Source organism: Anomalospiza imberbis, chromosome 1, assembly GCF_031753505.1.
Source record: "Anomalospiza imberbis isolate Cuckoo-Finch-1a 21T00152 chromosome 1, ASM3175350v1, whole genome shotgun sequence".
NCBI lineage: Eukaryota > Metazoa > Chordata > Aves > Passeriformes > Viduidae > Anomalospiza > Anomalospiza imberbis.
In genome coordinates this window covers 50647086-50663458 of record NC_089681.1, presented here as the reverse complement: position 1 = coordinate 50663458, position 16373 = coordinate 50647086, and the positions used below count along the sequence as shown (strand labels likewise).

The 16373-nt window shown below is 36.0% G+C and overlaps 1 protein-coding gene across 1 annotated transcript in view; it reads left to right on the top strand.

Annotated features, from left to right (window-relative positions):
* The window catches only part of LAMA1 (laminin subunit alpha 1), a 98567-nt gene that overhangs the window by 70114 nt on the left and 12080 nt on the right, over positions 1 to 16373 (top strand). Inside the window, exons 37-51 of the mRNA XM_068192012.1 lie at positions 2148 to 2358; positions 2590 to 2706; positions 2805 to 2968; positions 3587 to 3725; positions 4914 to 5007; positions 6183 to 6299; positions 7721 to 7903; positions 8182 to 8336; positions 10158 to 10301; positions 11538 to 11671; positions 11849 to 11999; positions 12531 to 12655; positions 13922 to 14072; positions 15183 to 15327; positions 15943 to 16084. Coding sequence (XP_068048113.1) covers positions 2148 to 2358; positions 2590 to 2706; positions 2805 to 2968; positions 3587 to 3725; positions 4914 to 5007; positions 6183 to 6299; positions 7721 to 7903; positions 8182 to 8336; positions 10158 to 10301; positions 11538 to 11671; positions 11849 to 11999; positions 12531 to 12655; positions 13922 to 14072; positions 15183 to 15327; positions 15943 to 16084 — 2172 coding nt within the window. The remainder of the gene's footprint in view (positions 1 to 2147; positions 2359 to 2589; positions 2707 to 2804; positions 2969 to 3586; positions 3726 to 4913; positions 5008 to 6182; positions 6300 to 7720; positions 7904 to 8181; positions 8337 to 10157; positions 10302 to 11537; positions 11672 to 11848; positions 12000 to 12530; positions 12656 to 13921; positions 14073 to 15182; positions 15328 to 15942; positions 16085 to 16373) is intronic.

Genomic DNA, 16373 nt, shown 5'->3' with positions numbered 1-16373 from the left:
ATACTTGGCCATCCCAAGTGATACTTTATCAATAATAAAGTCTTTTAGAAGTCTGTAAAATCAATAGTAAAGCCTGTTAACTTGGATGTGATACAAAATTCCCTTGCAGTAAGTCAAAAGACTCACTGATTTCAGATTCTTTCAGATCTGACCCTAAAACACATCTGTGTTGGTTTTGGCTGAAAACTGTCTCAGTCAATTGGAAGCCCAGGACTTTTCAGGCCTGCTGAAGGATGTGACAATTGATTGCCACTGGAATATGTAACACAAAGATCTGCAAATAAAACCAAGGCATTTTTAAAGCATTCTCAGCCATTGCTTAGGATTGGATTCTGTTGTCTTGATTTGTCCCCAGTTGAAGGCTATTTTGAAATGGCTTTTATAGTCATTATAAGTGCTTATTGCCAGACTTGGCAAGATAAAAAAATTACTGTTCCAAAAGTCAGCAAAATTTTGTTCCACTTTCAGAAATACTAAGCAATGCCATATCACACCAAAACCTGTAGAAATGCTAGCACTGGCTTCAAGGACAAGGATTTATACCGGAGTAGAATATTTCTGAAAATTTGAACTTTTTTATAAAGTGCTTTTGATTAAGTAGGATAGAGTGTCTGTGTTGGTACCATGTCTCATTTTGTTCAGCAGACTCTCCTGCTGAATATAGAACTGTAAAGAAACTATATAGACATGAAAATGGACCAGAAATGTACCAATTATTCTTATCAGTAACTTCAAATATTTCTCCAAATGGGTTGTTCCATAGTAACAGAATGTTCTGACTTTCAGCATCAACAGCTTTTGAGCTGTTATAGGTGTTTGCAAATTAACTTTTTCAATCATAGTCTCTGTTGAAATTTCTGAAATCTCTCTGATAAGGGCCCTTTGACAGATCGAACAAGAGAGCTAATAAGTTCTATAAGGTTGTTTGCTCTGCAGAATTTCTTAAGCAATGCAGCTGTAAATTCAAAAATTATTTAAATAAGCAGCTTGCTAGTCTGTATTTTTGGGAGTAGATGTTGACACATGGACTCACAGTGGACTGAGTTTGTGATAATGTACTTTAGGCAGCATTTGTATCGGAGGTCTCCACACATTTGCCGTGAAAGGAAAAGGTCCCAGACGATTTGGAATATAACCTTTTGACTTTATGCTGAAGCCATTATTGAATTCTAAAATATTTTAGATGTTGTAACTTTTTTAAGGCTGTGGCTTCTGATTGAAGGGACTCTGAATTTTTAGTTTTAGGACATACATGCAAATGCACATCTGCTGTTGAGTAAGAAAGATGGAATGCATTTTGCTGTATATAACTGTGAAATCAACTAGGTTTCTTTCGCTTTGGCTAAACATCTATGTTATATGCAGTCAGATTAACAAGGACAAACATTTATGTAAAAATACCATTACAGAAGTTGCAATGTTCAGCATATGTGCTGAAATGAAGAGAAACAGAGGAACAGATTTTCAGGATAATTTTCATTTCTGTTCCTTTGGTTCTGGAAAGTGTTCAGATGAAGATGCAAATTTTCCAAAATAGAACAGTTGAAGCAATAACAACTGACAAATTTGGGAGAATTTAATATTTGCCCAATAATCTCTGTTGCTGATTAAAAATATAAGTGCAGAGATTGTTCATATCAGTGTTCATTTCAATGAGGCTATTTTTATTTGATATTTAAACTTTTCTGGACTCTTGCATATATGTCTTTCAGTTCTGGTTACTTGTTTCTTTCCAGTGCCAATCCTCGTAAATGATGTTTTGATCCTACATTCAAAATATGAATCACTACAATTAGGATATAGAGTACTTCCAGAGGAACGTTTCACAGAGATTTTGATGTGGGCGGGTATGTCCCAAATCAAGTCCAAACAAATGTGATTCATACTCACCCCTTTCCCCTCTAGTCATTGTATGCAAAGGTTATGAACTGCATTAGTGTCCTCTCCCCTGGCAGTCATCATTTTGTGTGGTAAGATGAATAACTAAACTACCATGTGTATGTGTGCTATTCTAGAAAAAAATGTCAGACTTTAGTAGGAAGATGCATAGAAATTTATTTCACATGACACCATTTTCTCCTTAAGAAATCCATACCTAAGTTCTCCCTTTGCTGTTTCTTTAAGTTCTGATTCCTCTCCTTTTTCAGAGCTGCAGAAAAGTTGTTGACCCAGGTTCAGAAAGAGTATCTCAAACCCCAGCAGGAACTTGCTGAACTAAAATCGAATGCAAGCCAATTCTTATCAAAGCAGAACAGCAGACTGCAGGATGCCCAGGACCTGGTGAACGAGGCGCTCACGAACATCAATGAGACCCATCGCTTGTTTCCTCTCATCTCCAGCAACCTGGCAGAGTTAAATGTAAGACTGGACAGTCAGTGTTGCTGCATAAGAAATATCGAGTATGTGATTATGTTTAAAAGCTGATATTTTATCTTTTTAAACATTTTTAAATGTTTTAATATATATGATACTTTAAAAATTTAAAGGAAACCAGACCCCTGTTTGAAAATCACAATATTATATGTTATGTGAACTCATCAGTATAGCTGGCTTTTCAGCCTATTATAAAACACTTGATTTATGCTATAGGACAAAAAGCTAAAAATAAAGGAAGGTGAAGAAATCTCGACCATGCTCATTAAAGAAGGGATGGTCCTACTGAACGATGCTGCTGCTCTTGCCCAAGATGTAGAGAACTCTACATTTGTAAGTCCTCAAGTTTTAACATCGTCTTAGAGACTCTCAAGTTTATTTTGCTAGTGAAACAAAAACCAAAAAAAAAAAGGGAAACTTTTTTTTTGCAGAACATGGAAGTCCACCAGGATGGGTTGGTCCTGTGGAGCACCAAACTGCGACATCATGTGGATGAGCTGGTGATGCAGATGTCTGTGAGAGGAGTGCTTGACTTGGTATACAGAGCTGAGGAACATGCCACCCAGTTCCAAAGACTTGCAGATGCACTAGCGAGGTGATCAACTCAAAAATTACAAAATTATGAGATTTACATTAGTGTCAGATTTAACATAAATGGGTAGAGGCTTAACTCACCAAACTAATTCCCTACACATGTTTTGAAAACTGAAAATTTTGCTTGGAGTAACATTAAGCAATTATTGACCTCACCACAGCCAGATAAATTCAATAAAGCAAAATTTAATATAGATTAGATTTCAGATGCTTATGATTTCCTCCTAGATCCTGTATCTGTACTTAATTTTTGCGTTTCAAATAGGGGCTTGTTTCTGTTCTGTTTAGGCAATATGATTTGTTTGTTCTAAGGGTCTTTATAAATTGAAAAAATTAACATAAACAAAAGGGAACAAAATAGGAGAAAAAAAAGAGATGGAATGGAACAAAACTGACCAGCAACTAACAAAATAGAAAAAAGCCCCATAATTGAAAACCTTTTGTCTTCTCCTTTCAGTTCAAAATAATGAATTGAAAGCCCCTATGCAACATTGGGCAAGGTGTGCTCGTTTTTTTCCAGAGTGCATCATGTATTCTGGAGAGATGTGCATGTTGTAATTGAAGACATGGAAATTAGTGCTTGACTGAAAACAGAATTGCTTGTTAATTGTCTATTCAGTGACCTTTCTAGAGTGAGAAATTTGACCCTGAACACAACTGCTGCTATCTACACTCACCCCAGTGTTCAAAGTGTGATTGAAAGAACAGAGAGTTTGGCAGATGATGCATCTAGAGCTGTGAATGGCCCCTTGGATTTAGTAAGTATCAAAATGAGTATTTTAATTTATGTCTGCCCCTTTCTCATTTAGGAATATTTGTTCTAGTTGTTTCTGCACCTGCTGAAAACTTGAGTCATCTTGATGGAGGCATGTCCTTGATGGCAGCCTGTCCTACCAGCTAGTATGTACTGTATCCTGAACCCCTACTCCAAGGCAGTAATGACACCACATTTCAAGTTCTGTTTAACTTGCTTTTCTCTCTGCCACAGTACCATTTGCCCTTTGTTTTGTTTGCTTTTTGATGTCTAATGCATGTTTAGCTGGACTGAACTTGATTCTATGAGGGTTTATGTCAAGCATCTGACATTTATTCCAGTATAACTTAAATTCCCAAACCTCTAGTGCTCCTTTCCACCTTTGGAATTATTTAATGATCTTCTTATTTGACCTATCCCTCTTCCATTTTTATCTGGATATTCCTAACCACAGCTACTTTGCTTAGTAGAGGACATTTCATAACAAATGTATGTTTGTGTCTCATCTACCATTCCTCTGCCTGCAAAGATTATCAGATTGTTACTGAAACAGTAGGCTAGAAAGACCAGACCAGTTCCCAATCTGATCTTAACAGTTTCCTATAATTTTATTTCCCCTTCACGTCGCTTTGTCATGCACATTATACCTGCACAAGCAATTGTGTGAGAATGCATTTACATGACAGTGATTAAAATAGTTGACATTGTTGTATGAGCTTGTATGTTTTTATATAGCACTCTGTCTTAATAAGGCTGTCTACAGCATGAATCCTTCAAAGTGTTTTTTCAGGTTTTTTCAGTTGGAGAAAGGTAAAAGAATGATTCTAAATCTGTGATTTTGAAATATCTCACTTTAAATTTCTCAGTGCTGGAAATTTTGAATTAGGTCTGGAATTCGAATTTCAAAAAGACAACACTAAATCACTAGCAGTATTAAAAGTAACATTTTGTAGGTTTTGTTTCACAGTTGTCTTTTTTTAAATTATTAAACACAAAGACATTCAATGTCACATTCTTGAATAAAAGATAACAACTTGTATTTTTTAATGGATGATTAAAAAGGTAATTAATAGAATATTTTATAAATAACAAAAATGTTCAATAACTTTATGTAAGTGTCTGCAAATACTTAAATGTTTTCAGTTGAATTTCTGTTTTTCATATGTGGTAATTTAATGTCTGTGTTTTTTAGCCAGAGAAGTCTTTTAGTCTTCTCGGAAAAGAAACTCTACTGCTTAGCTCCAAATTTCAGAATGAAGCTAAAAGTCAGAAGAAAAAAAGTGATGGTCAGTTCTATAGAATTCATATTTCTGCCTCTATTTATTTTCCCCATTTTCTGTTTTGTGCTTTTTTGTGTAGTTTATTTTTTTTAATGAGCCTAAATATATATATATATATATATATATATATATATATATGACTATATACATATTATCATGCAATTAAGAATAATGTTTTATGGATTCTCATAGTATTTTCATTTTTTGGGTAAGAATAAAATTTTTCTCTGTAAATCTTTAAAAATTTGCCCTTCACTGCACCCTATTTACCTATAAGGATTGCTTGCAATGGCTGTTTTTCCAAACTTTATGAATTAAAGCATTAGAGATTGTGTACTAGACAAAAAAGAAAGCATAATTATTGAAAATTCCATTCATTTGTTTTTATTTAATAAATCATGGATGACACAGGTATGTAAGATGACATGTTTAAATCTTAATATTTTTTCTTTGTTCCTGCTGGACAGATGAAATACAAAAAAAGAAGCTGAATTTCTTTGTCTACATAAACTGAAAAAATACTTTTTTTTTTTTTTTTTTTTTTTTATTACTCCAAAGATACTAGCAAGGCATTGAAGTCTTACACCATGAAAATTCAAGAGCATTTTGGACAAAGGCTTTGTGTAGGGGCAGAAGCAAACCCTAAGTTCAATTTTTGACAAAATTGGACAGAAAGGGAATGTTTCACAGAGATAAACTGTAAATGTAAAATAGTGTTGTCTTGCAATACCAGTGGTTTATAAATATCTGTAAATTTTATGTAATTCAGATGGACAGAATGACCTTTTTTTGTTCTTTCTAGTCTACATATTTTATTTTCTAATGAGAGGATTCTGCAAACAGATCACAAGTATATAGAAAAAAGCCACTTCTTTGGCTCCTGTTAGATAACATAAAATGTAAAAATTATTAGAATTCACAATTATGGAATAATTTTCATTTATAGCCTTTTCCTCACTGTTTGTAGCCATTCAGTCTCATGGAATTGGCCAAAAAAGGGGAGTTTTGAACAGAGTAGTGCCAATAGGAGCTATCTATTTATACTTCATTCATTTTGCATTCCTGTTTGTAAAATGCTCTTTCTGTTGAAAAAAAAAGCTCCATTGATGAGATAAATGAATACTTTGGTTTTGTGTGGGTTGTATGGTATTTGTTTATGCATATGTTATTTCTTTCAACAGGACTTCTATTTGGATTGAATGGGTTGAACAAAAAGGTAGAAAAGATTCAGGAAAGTACTAATAAAATTGGCAACCAACTTAATGATTCTCTGTTGACACTCAGAACATTGCCTAGCAGTAAGTGAAATTTATATTGACATTCTCCTTATTACAGAACTCTCTGGTACAATTGTAATAAAACCCTGTTCATTATCTGATTGCAGAGACCTAGCAATAAACTATATTGGAGACTTCATTTAGCCTCCTAAATATTTTACATTCTTTTCAGTAAACCCATTAAACATAATTGGGTTATAATACAAGGTCTGTAGTCTGATTCACATTTCACATTGCTGTAAATCAGGAGGGGCTCTGATAGAAATATAATTGCACTGATATGTAAGGAGAGTGAAGTTACAGAATATTTTATCCCACATGCAGAGAAATTTACATATGGAAGTCTTAGATTTCACTTTCTTTTCTGGCTTCTTTCAAAATTGTTTATACTAATCTGTGAATTTTACAGCCTGCATGTAACTGTTTTCTTGTTGTAAATGTGGACTTCATTTAATTGATTAAAATCTATTTTCTGTCCTTTTCTAAAATGAAATAATTCCTTTTTTCAATCATTATTTTGAATAAAGGCAAGACATAAAGTTCACGGAAACTAATAGAGAAAACTACTTTGAAGTTGTTAATAAGAGGGTTCAAAATACTTTGTCAAACTTAATAATGTGTTTTAACTTAGAAAAACACTGATAAAGACCTCTTGCTAGGGTTGTTTGATTCTACTGTGAATCTGGATTAGAATGCTCAATTCAAAGCCTTAAAATACCCATTTTGTAATTCAGAGACCTAACTCAGGCTAAAGGGTAATAGTAGTGATGATACACTGGATATGAACTGCAGGATGCTATCTAACATTAAACTACACCTTGAAAATCAAGTCATTAAAATCACAGGAGCATTTTCCTTGACTCACAGCTTAACGTTGTTTGATTTCAGCTTTGTTGTTACATTTCTTGAAGTTGTCTCTTTTTTTTCCTCTGGTCAGGGATTGATGGTGGCATTGCTCTCTGTGTAGAGAGTGGTGAAGGAGGATCCTTGGAGCTTTAAGTCAGGCTTTTTTTGCCAGCTGCCATCTGTTCTCACTCTTGTGGGCAGAGGGTATAAGGGGCAGGCTGAGACTGGGGGTGGTACGCTCAGTATACAGGTGATTGCAGCCAAAACCAGAGGGTGTAACAGACCTTCTGCCTCACCATCTTTGCACAGGATTCAAATCTTCAGTCTCAGACTAAAGTTTCTCTGGGTGCCAACAGTCATTTAGGAAATTTAAACACTACAAGCCTGATGCATTCATACAAACTTCCTGATGAGATAGGCAGAATCAAGTTCCCCAAAGAAAAAAGAATACAATTCTTACTATGACAGGAATGTAACTGATGGCATTCCTAGTATTTTGGCAATGTTTGTAGCTGCTGTTACAAAGCCAGGCATTTGTTAGTCACAAGTATGTATAAAAGTTTTGAATGTTTTTTAACCTTGGAACTGTGTTACAGATACCAGGAAATACATGCTGGAAGTGAAAGAGCTGGCTGTGTCTGCAAACACCAGCGCTGTGGTGGATTTAAGTCACTTTGGGGAGTTCAGTCAAAAGCTAATGAATACATCTTATACATTGTCCCAAGTTAATGACACTTTGAGGAAAACAAGTGTACTCATAACTGATTCATCAAAAGCTGGTAAGTTTGCTCTGTGGCAATGTTACTGCTTGTAGAAGCAGTATTAATATTCAGTTTTAACAGGCATTAAATAAGAGTCTGATGGACTGAGAGTTTATTCCTAAGTCTGTAAAAATAGGCTAGCTTTTTTAAAAAAGTCCTCTAGAGGATTCACATGGAATGTATATCCCTTACTGATGTTCAAAGTTGCTGAAACCAAAATGATCACAAGCTGGCTACCTTGGCTAAGTATTTTAGCAATTTCACCCTGCCTCAACATTTCTTTTATGTTTCCATAGCATTCACAGCTGAAAAACAAGTTAAAGAAGTTGAAGCACAAGCAAGTCTTTTATTGGATAGACTCAAACCTTTGAAAATGCTAGAGGAGAACCTGAACAGAAACCTGTCTGAAATTAAAGAACTTATCAGCCAGGCCCGCAAGCAGGCAGCATCTGTAAGTTCTATCATCCCAGACTGAAATGAATTTTCACTTTTAGCAGGGAGGTTGTTTGAGATAAGGAGTCTAAAATTTACTTTCAAGGTACCTGGTTGTTGTTGCAGAGTCTCAGTGAAGTCCAAAGAGCACTGACTGATGCTAAAATCATACTGGCAACATTTTAAGATTTTAGCATCAAGGTTCTTATTGCATTTGTGAGTTTTTCAGAACAGCCAGCTAGTAATTTATCTGCTATTTTCTTCTGTTTCCTATAAAATTAATGAAACATAGTATGCCAGAGAGTAGTCATGAGTGATTTTGATAAGAAGGAGACAAATTAGAGGATGGTACATCTTTTCTCTTTAGTACGAGATGTTAATTTTTGAGGTTATTTAGAGATTGATGTGGGGTGCTCCATATAACATCAAGTACCATTTTGTCAAGAGTGTTGATTCTATGAATAAATTTGCCATCTATGGCCTGTCATGTCCATATGTTCTTTGCAAGAAGCAGCTGAGTATCCAGAGTACTTTAAGACAGTGTATTTGTTTTCAAATCTCTTCTACCTTAAAGACAACAAAAGTGAATCAACTGCACTATGGATCTCATTAAACTGTGAGAGAAATATGAAAATTACTTTGCAATTAGTAATTTTTGGTATGCCTTTGACATACTTGTGGATATGCTATTGTAAGGTTTAGGGATGTTTTTTTTTTTTTAAAGAAGGCACTCAGTTCTTTCTGCAAATCTTCTTAATTATATGGTTATTGCTTCTCTGTCACAGTCTACTGAAGCTTAATGAATCCACTGTAAAAAAAAGAGAATGGTATTTTCTGAGGTGTCATAAGCCACAAAGTTCCTGGCAAGGTGAAACAAAGTGTTAGCGAAGTCCTTTTTTCCAATTTGGGGGAATTTGTTCTGTTTGTGGGTTCCAATTTGGGGGAATTTGTTCTGTTGGTGGGGGCGGGTGGGGTGGGGGATGGGGGTTAAGGGTTTTGGTTAGGATTTTTTGAGGGGTTTGGGTTTTTTGTTAGTTTGTATTTTTGTTTAGTCTTTTTTGTTTGTTGGTTTGCTTGTAATTTTTTGCTACACAAGAGAAATTTTATGTATTTGTGTCCAGATGCATGCATGCACGCACGCATGCTATATGCATTTAGCAGTTACAGGTATATTCCATGAAGTTAAAGGAATTAAGGCTTTTTTCTTGCTAAGATGGATTTTCTGTCATTAAGCTACCAAGCTGCTGGAAGTTTGGCTGCATTTAGCTTGGATCAATTTTTCATCAGTTTACTAAACAGTGGTCTTGGGGATATGACAACAGGAATATTATTTATTTAATCTTTAAAAATTTGAACTTGCCATATATTCACAAATGTAGTTTTTAATATTGTGTAAACTGTTATAAATTTGAAATAACCAGAATTGTTGCAGTCGCCTTCTTAATGTGTTTAAAAGAAAAAAAAATCTCTTCATATAGATTAGAAATGGTTTCCTTTATTTTAAAACATTTTGAATTTCAATATCTTTATTTTCTGATACTATGACATGGCTTTTTGCAGCTACATGATCTTCTGACCCAAGACTTATTTTCTGAGGCATTTGAAAAGTTTGTTTACTGATTCAAACCTCCCAATTAAGTCAGTGTATTAAGACAGATTTCATACTTTTCTGTTGTGAATCTCTTGCAAAAATCTAACCGAGGTAGCAATACTTAGATTGCTTGGAAGGAGCTCAGCAAAAGGTTTGCATTTGCTGGTCAGAAGCTAAGTACGTACTCCACAAATGAGTGCTGTGTACACTGAGACTTGCTTAGATGCTGTCTTCTTCTTTTCCCCCCAGATTAAAGTTGCAGTATCAGCAGACAGAGATTGCATTCGTGCCTATCAACCCCAAATTTCATCTACAAATTACAACACCTTAACACTCAATGTGAAAACTGCTGAACCAGATAACCTCCTTTTCTACTTGGGTAGCAATGGAAAGGTAAGTTTCTGGTGTACATTTACTGAAGGTGATGGTACTCAAAAGTTTTAAATTACTTTTGGAAGTTTTAAATATGCTTTTTCTTACTTGATTTCAAACTAAGTAACCAAGTGATGCCCCTTGCAGATGGATGTGTTCACTAGGGGTAGAAATATTTTTGTGCCTTAGATGATTCCAGAGATTTTCAAAGTTAGACAAAAAAAAGCACCAGAATCCTCAGCCATTGCCTATTGGCCCTGTGCTGAAAGTCCCCCTTCCTTTTCCTGTGTTGTGTATTAACCACATGGAGTATAACACCCCCTGCGATACTTTCATATAGCATGCTGGAGTGTGTCAAATGATTTCACAGAATCACAGAATGACTAGGTTGGAAGAGACCTTCAAGATCATCAAGTCCAACCCATGCCCTGAACACCTTAACTAAACCATGGCACCAAGTGCCATAGCCAGTCTTTTTTTTAACAAATCCAGGGATGGTGACTCCACCATCTCCCCAGGCAGGCCATTCTAATATTTTATCACTCTTTCTGTGAAAAACCTTTTCTTGATATCCAACCTATATTTCCCCTGTCACAGCTTGAGTCTGTGTCCTCTTGTTCTGACATTTGTTGCCTGGAGAAAGTGACCAGCCCCCACCTGACTACAACCACCTTTCAGGAAGTTGTAGAGGGCGATAAGGTCACCTCTGAATCTCCTTTTCTCCAGGCCAAACAACCCCAGCTTCCTCAGTTGTTCGTCATTGTCACCAGCCTTGTTGCTTTTCTCTGGACACGCTCAAATGTCTCAACATCCTTCCTTTGCTTTGTAACATGGCTAAGCATCTTGAAGCTGGCTCTCATGAGCACGGAGCATCCACCCACTTGAAAGGGAGTCTGATGGCTCACTGTCACATTGCTCTCCTCTTCATTCCCTCTGCAATCCCAAGAAATGCACAGCTGTTAGTTCCTTGTGGCACACTATCATGGGATAGTACTTTATCACAGACTGCTGCTTGCAGTAGAACACATTCGGCTACTTGCATATAACCTGAACACATTCAGGTTACACATTCAGCTACTTGCATATAACCTGAGGGAGTTTTGTCTCATTAGAAGTGAGTGAAAAGCCTGATTTTGCCAAATGTCAACTCCTGTAATATGGGATGTAGGGATGTGAATCTGGAAAGACTTTCTCCATGTTACTGGTGAAAATACACACTTGATACCATGAATTAGAATAGGCTCTGCTGTTTTTCAGCCAGACTTCCTGGCAGTGGAGATGCGACGTGGTAAGGTAGCTCTTCTTTGGGATTTGGGCTCTGGATCAGCAAGAGTGGAATACCCTGATTTACAAATCGACAACAACAAATGGCACAGAATACATGCCACCAGGTAATTAAAATGAGAACGTCATAAGTGTTGTACACAAAGCATTCACTGTTTGAACGATGTCCACTCGTTTTCAGTGATGTGATTTTTCTTGTTGTTAGAAAGAGAAGCCAACAGTATGTATGTGTTGATTAGGCCTGGTGATTTCTATGACTATTTATTAGTATTTGTATTTGGCAGGTTTGGAAAAACAGGTACACTCAGCATAGAGGAAATGAACTCCAATCAGAAGCCTTCACCTAAATCTGGAACCTCTCTGGGGACAGCCAGCATATTGGATGTTAACAAGTCAACCCTAATGTTTATTGGAGGACTTGGAGGGCAAATCAAGGTTAAATTCTGAGATCAGCATTCTGTTAATTGCTTTGAACATATTTGAGAAATACTTTTGCATTAGAAATAATTGTAGAAATAATTGCTTGATTTGGTTACTTCATCAAGAAATGCCAGGTACTCTGAGCATAAAGCAGAGATGCTGTAAAGGTCTTCCTGTATCCTGAAGTTAATTTTCCCTGGAATTTTTTTGCATAAAGTTTAACGAAGGCAGTCTGTGTGTGCATGTACTATGTATAGACATTATCAAATGGTTTTGTTTGCTTATTCCATGGCAATTGTTTTTCATACCATGAGGAGTGTGTAAGTAGGTCAAGGGCATAGTTATTTTACTTTTTTGATGCACTGATCTATTATTATTTCAATTTATTATAATTGTTAATAGTTACACTAAAACATGTTGTTCTCTTATTATGATTTATCTCTAACAAAGTTAAAGTTCAAGGAAAACAACCAAGTAAAATTTTGCTGTATAGTTTTCAGAGTACTTAACATTAATTATATTAATGAAATATTTATTTTCATATAGAAATCACCTGCTGTTAAGGTGACCCATTTTAAAGGGTGCCTAGGAGAAGCATCCCTGAATGGCAAATCTGTTGGTCTTTGGAACTACATAGAAAGAGAGGGCAAGTGCCATGGCTGTTTTGGAAGGTATTTCGGCTCACTTTTTTTTTTACTTTTTTAGAGTAATTTACATTTGTAATATTATATTTTTGTGTTAACTAAGCATATGGAGCTCAAATTGCAGTGTTTCACTGATCATTAACTTACAGTTCTGAGCACATTAATCTCAATATGTCAGTGGTATCAAATAACTTCTTTGTATGGAATTTCAATTTTTGAATCACTTTCTCAGAGGAGTTTTATTGTCGCTCTCTATTTTGTGCATGGGAAGTAGGGACTACCAGTGAACCAAAATACTGTGGAATCTTTGCTTTTCAGTAGTTTTCTGTAAGACAGATTTATTCTTTCCTAGGGCAAAAAACAGTTTAAAGCAGTCTTATAAAAAAAATCGATAGCAAAACTGTATCCACGGAGCTTGGTGCCTTTTGCAGACTACTATTTTTATGTTTAAGGAATAAAAAAGAAATATGCTTGTCCATATTCCCTTTGCAGAATATTTCATGCAGAAACAGCAGAGGGTGCTGCTTGATTGTATGAGATATTTTTTACAAGTCTTGTACTGCAGGGAAAGGGGCTAATAGATCATGTATTGTAAGTGCAATTATGAAAAGTATTTTGAGAACAGGATGACATGTTTTAATTTAGAGGGTATATGCTGTAACAATTATTTTTTCCCTTAATCAAATCACTGGGTTTGGCTTTCATTTTTGTATATAAGGGAAGAACACTTATCTTGTGTGCATCCTTCCCCATGGCTAAATCGTGTGTTGTGAAGTTGCATAATGAAAGTGGCCGTTGGCTGGAATCCTTCAGTTACTCATTACATCGAGATTCAAGTGTTTCCCCACACTTTATGAATTACTGCCTGGAGGCTGCACTGACTGAGCAGTGCCTGAGGGGAGCCAGCCAGAAAGATGGATAGATTTATTTACAGGGGCATGGAGTGACAGGACAAGGGGTAATGGATTCCAACTGAAAGAGAGTAGGTTCAGATTAGATGTTAGGAGGAAAGTCTTTACTGTGAGGGTGGTGAGATGGTGGATGAGGTTGCCCAGAGAAATTGTGTATGTCCCATTCCTGGAAGTGTTCAAGGCCAGGTTGGATGGGGCTCTGACCAACCTGATCTAGTGGAAGGTGTCCCTCTTGTGGCAGGGGGTGGAATGGGATGGGCTTTAAGGTCTCTCTCAACTCGACCTATTCTATGACCTAACTTTTCTTATATTTTACATAAAAATTACTGGGAAAAAACAAATGTTCAGTTAACATTTTTATGCTGGTTTTCTGCTTCTGTAGCCCACAGGATGAGGACACTTCTTTCCATTTTGATGGCAGTGGATACTCGGTTGTGGAGAAGGCACTCCGCTCAACAGTGACTCAGATATTAATATCTTTCAGTACCTTTTCACCAAATGGGCTTCTTCTCTACCTTGCTTCAAATGGCACTGTAAGAAAATGGATCTGATTCCTTAACTGTCATTCAGCTTACATATATTAGAGCATATTGCTATTTTTTGTAGTTTTGTGCCTTCACTTGTGATTGGCATCATAAGCTAAAGGATTAAAGACAAGAACCATAGAGGACAACTCATTAGAGCAAATATCCACCTAAACTTAGGGCAAAATTAAACAATGAAAATAATTCTTCACAATTTATTTAGATTTTAGAATAAAATTATTTTAGACTAAGATTAATGATTACTTAACTAAATTATAGAAAAGGAAACAGTAAGGATAACAAGAAAGTTTTTTTTCATTTGGAGGAACCTTTTCAGAATGTAAAAATATTTTGGAATTGAATTTGCAGAAGGACAATATAATAATGAAAAAACCATATTGAATTAAATCCATAAGATATGAATTCAGTACACTGAAACAAATTAAATAAAACTCCTGCAAAAGCAATATAACCTAGACCCATCACCAGACCTTCATATTCATGCATGCAGTTTACCGCATACTTAGATGGTGGTTTTCTGTTTCTGAAGGAAGGAAAAGCTTTCTTTGGGTACAGATTCTTTCAGAGTCACTGCATTATTCATTTGCTGTATGTACTCACTGCCTGAATACATTGCACAATAATATCTGATTTAAGCTTCAGAGTTCAGAGGGGGAGCCTTCAATGCAATTCAGAAAGTTTTTTTTACTCTGGGAAGACAGTCTTTGCTTCCTGCAGAAAGAACATCGTAGTGTTTGATCATTATGCTGTCAAAACAAATTACTTTCAATTTCATCCAAAAACAGGAAAATGTGACTTTGTTATTTAACCATTCTTCTGCTGCATATTCAAACCTCACAATACATTTAAGTAAGGGTAATAAAAAAAAATACATCCTTGTGAGGTACTTGTAACTTAATTTTCCTAAATAAAGTGAAGATGAGCATCTTGGGCCTATCAAATAGTACAGGGTACAGGTACAAGAGTTACTAAATCTTTTCCACACAGTAGGCCAAACATGCCAGGCATGCATTCTTTAGGAAGATTTTTATTTCCAGGAATGTAATGTTTGTTTGTAATCTGTTTATGTTTTGGCATTTTTTTTTTCCATCCTCTCAGAGAGACTTCTTGTCACTTGAGCTTGTTGATGGCAAAGTGAGGGTGACCGTTGATCTTGGTTCAGGACCCCTTGCTCTCACAACGGAAAATCGTTACAACAACGGAACATGGTATAAAATCTCATTCAATCGGAATAAGAAGCAAGGTAGGCTACAGATTGAAAAGACTGCATGTCTGCACATTTACAAATACAAATATCTAAGACAGCTGCAGAGAACATCACTGCAACCAAATTTGATCACTTCCAAAGCAGTGTCTTTAGCAGCCACACCTATGGTACTTTGCTTTTAGAAGGACTACAGTGTAAATCTTGTATTTGGTTTAACACATCTCACATAGAGCAGGTAGTGTAGAAACTGCTGAACAAAAGCATACCAACAGTCTTTAAAGACTGAAGGATTTTTGTCTGAGTCTGTAGATGAGGGATTACGTTTTCTCTTCTGCATTTTAATATTACTTAATACAACTGTTTTGTTGCAGCCTGTGTTTTGGCAATAACACATATGTGCTAATAGTTATAACATATTCTCATATGTATCTATTTTCCTGTAGACTTCTCCAGATTTGGTTTTGGCAGAGAGGAATGAATGAGATTAACAAAATAGCTGGAAGTACAATAAATTGCTTATTCTAGAAATAAGAAGATTGTCCATACATGTCCGAGTCAATGAATACATTTTCCTTTATTATGGATGAGATTGCCAGAAGGGAAGAATGTGTATTCATGTCCTTCTCCAGACCTTTACTCTTTTCTTTGCAGGAATTCTGGCAGTCATGGATGCATATAACCTTAATTATAAAGAAACCAAGCAAGGAGAATCTCCTGGGGTTGCCTCAGACCTGAACCGCTCTGATAAGGACCCAATCTTCATTGGTGGGCTGCCAAGATCGAGGACTGTGAGGTAAAGTGTCTCACTTTTTGCACCTCTGCTATGACTTTTGTAAAGTGAGGGGAAAACTTTTACACACCCTTATCTCCTCTGAAATTAGAGAAAAACAGTGAATTCTGAAGTTTAGTTTCCGGCCATGTATAGCACATCTGTCCTTTGACTTCAAACTCTGATATGGTGCTTTCCACTGGTAGGTCTGATGTTGTAGTTCAGATCAGAAATAGTTTTGTTTTCTTCCTCCAAGGGTGATTTCCACCACAGCAGCTGCCACAGTCCCCCCCCTCTGCTCTTTGGGGTAAGC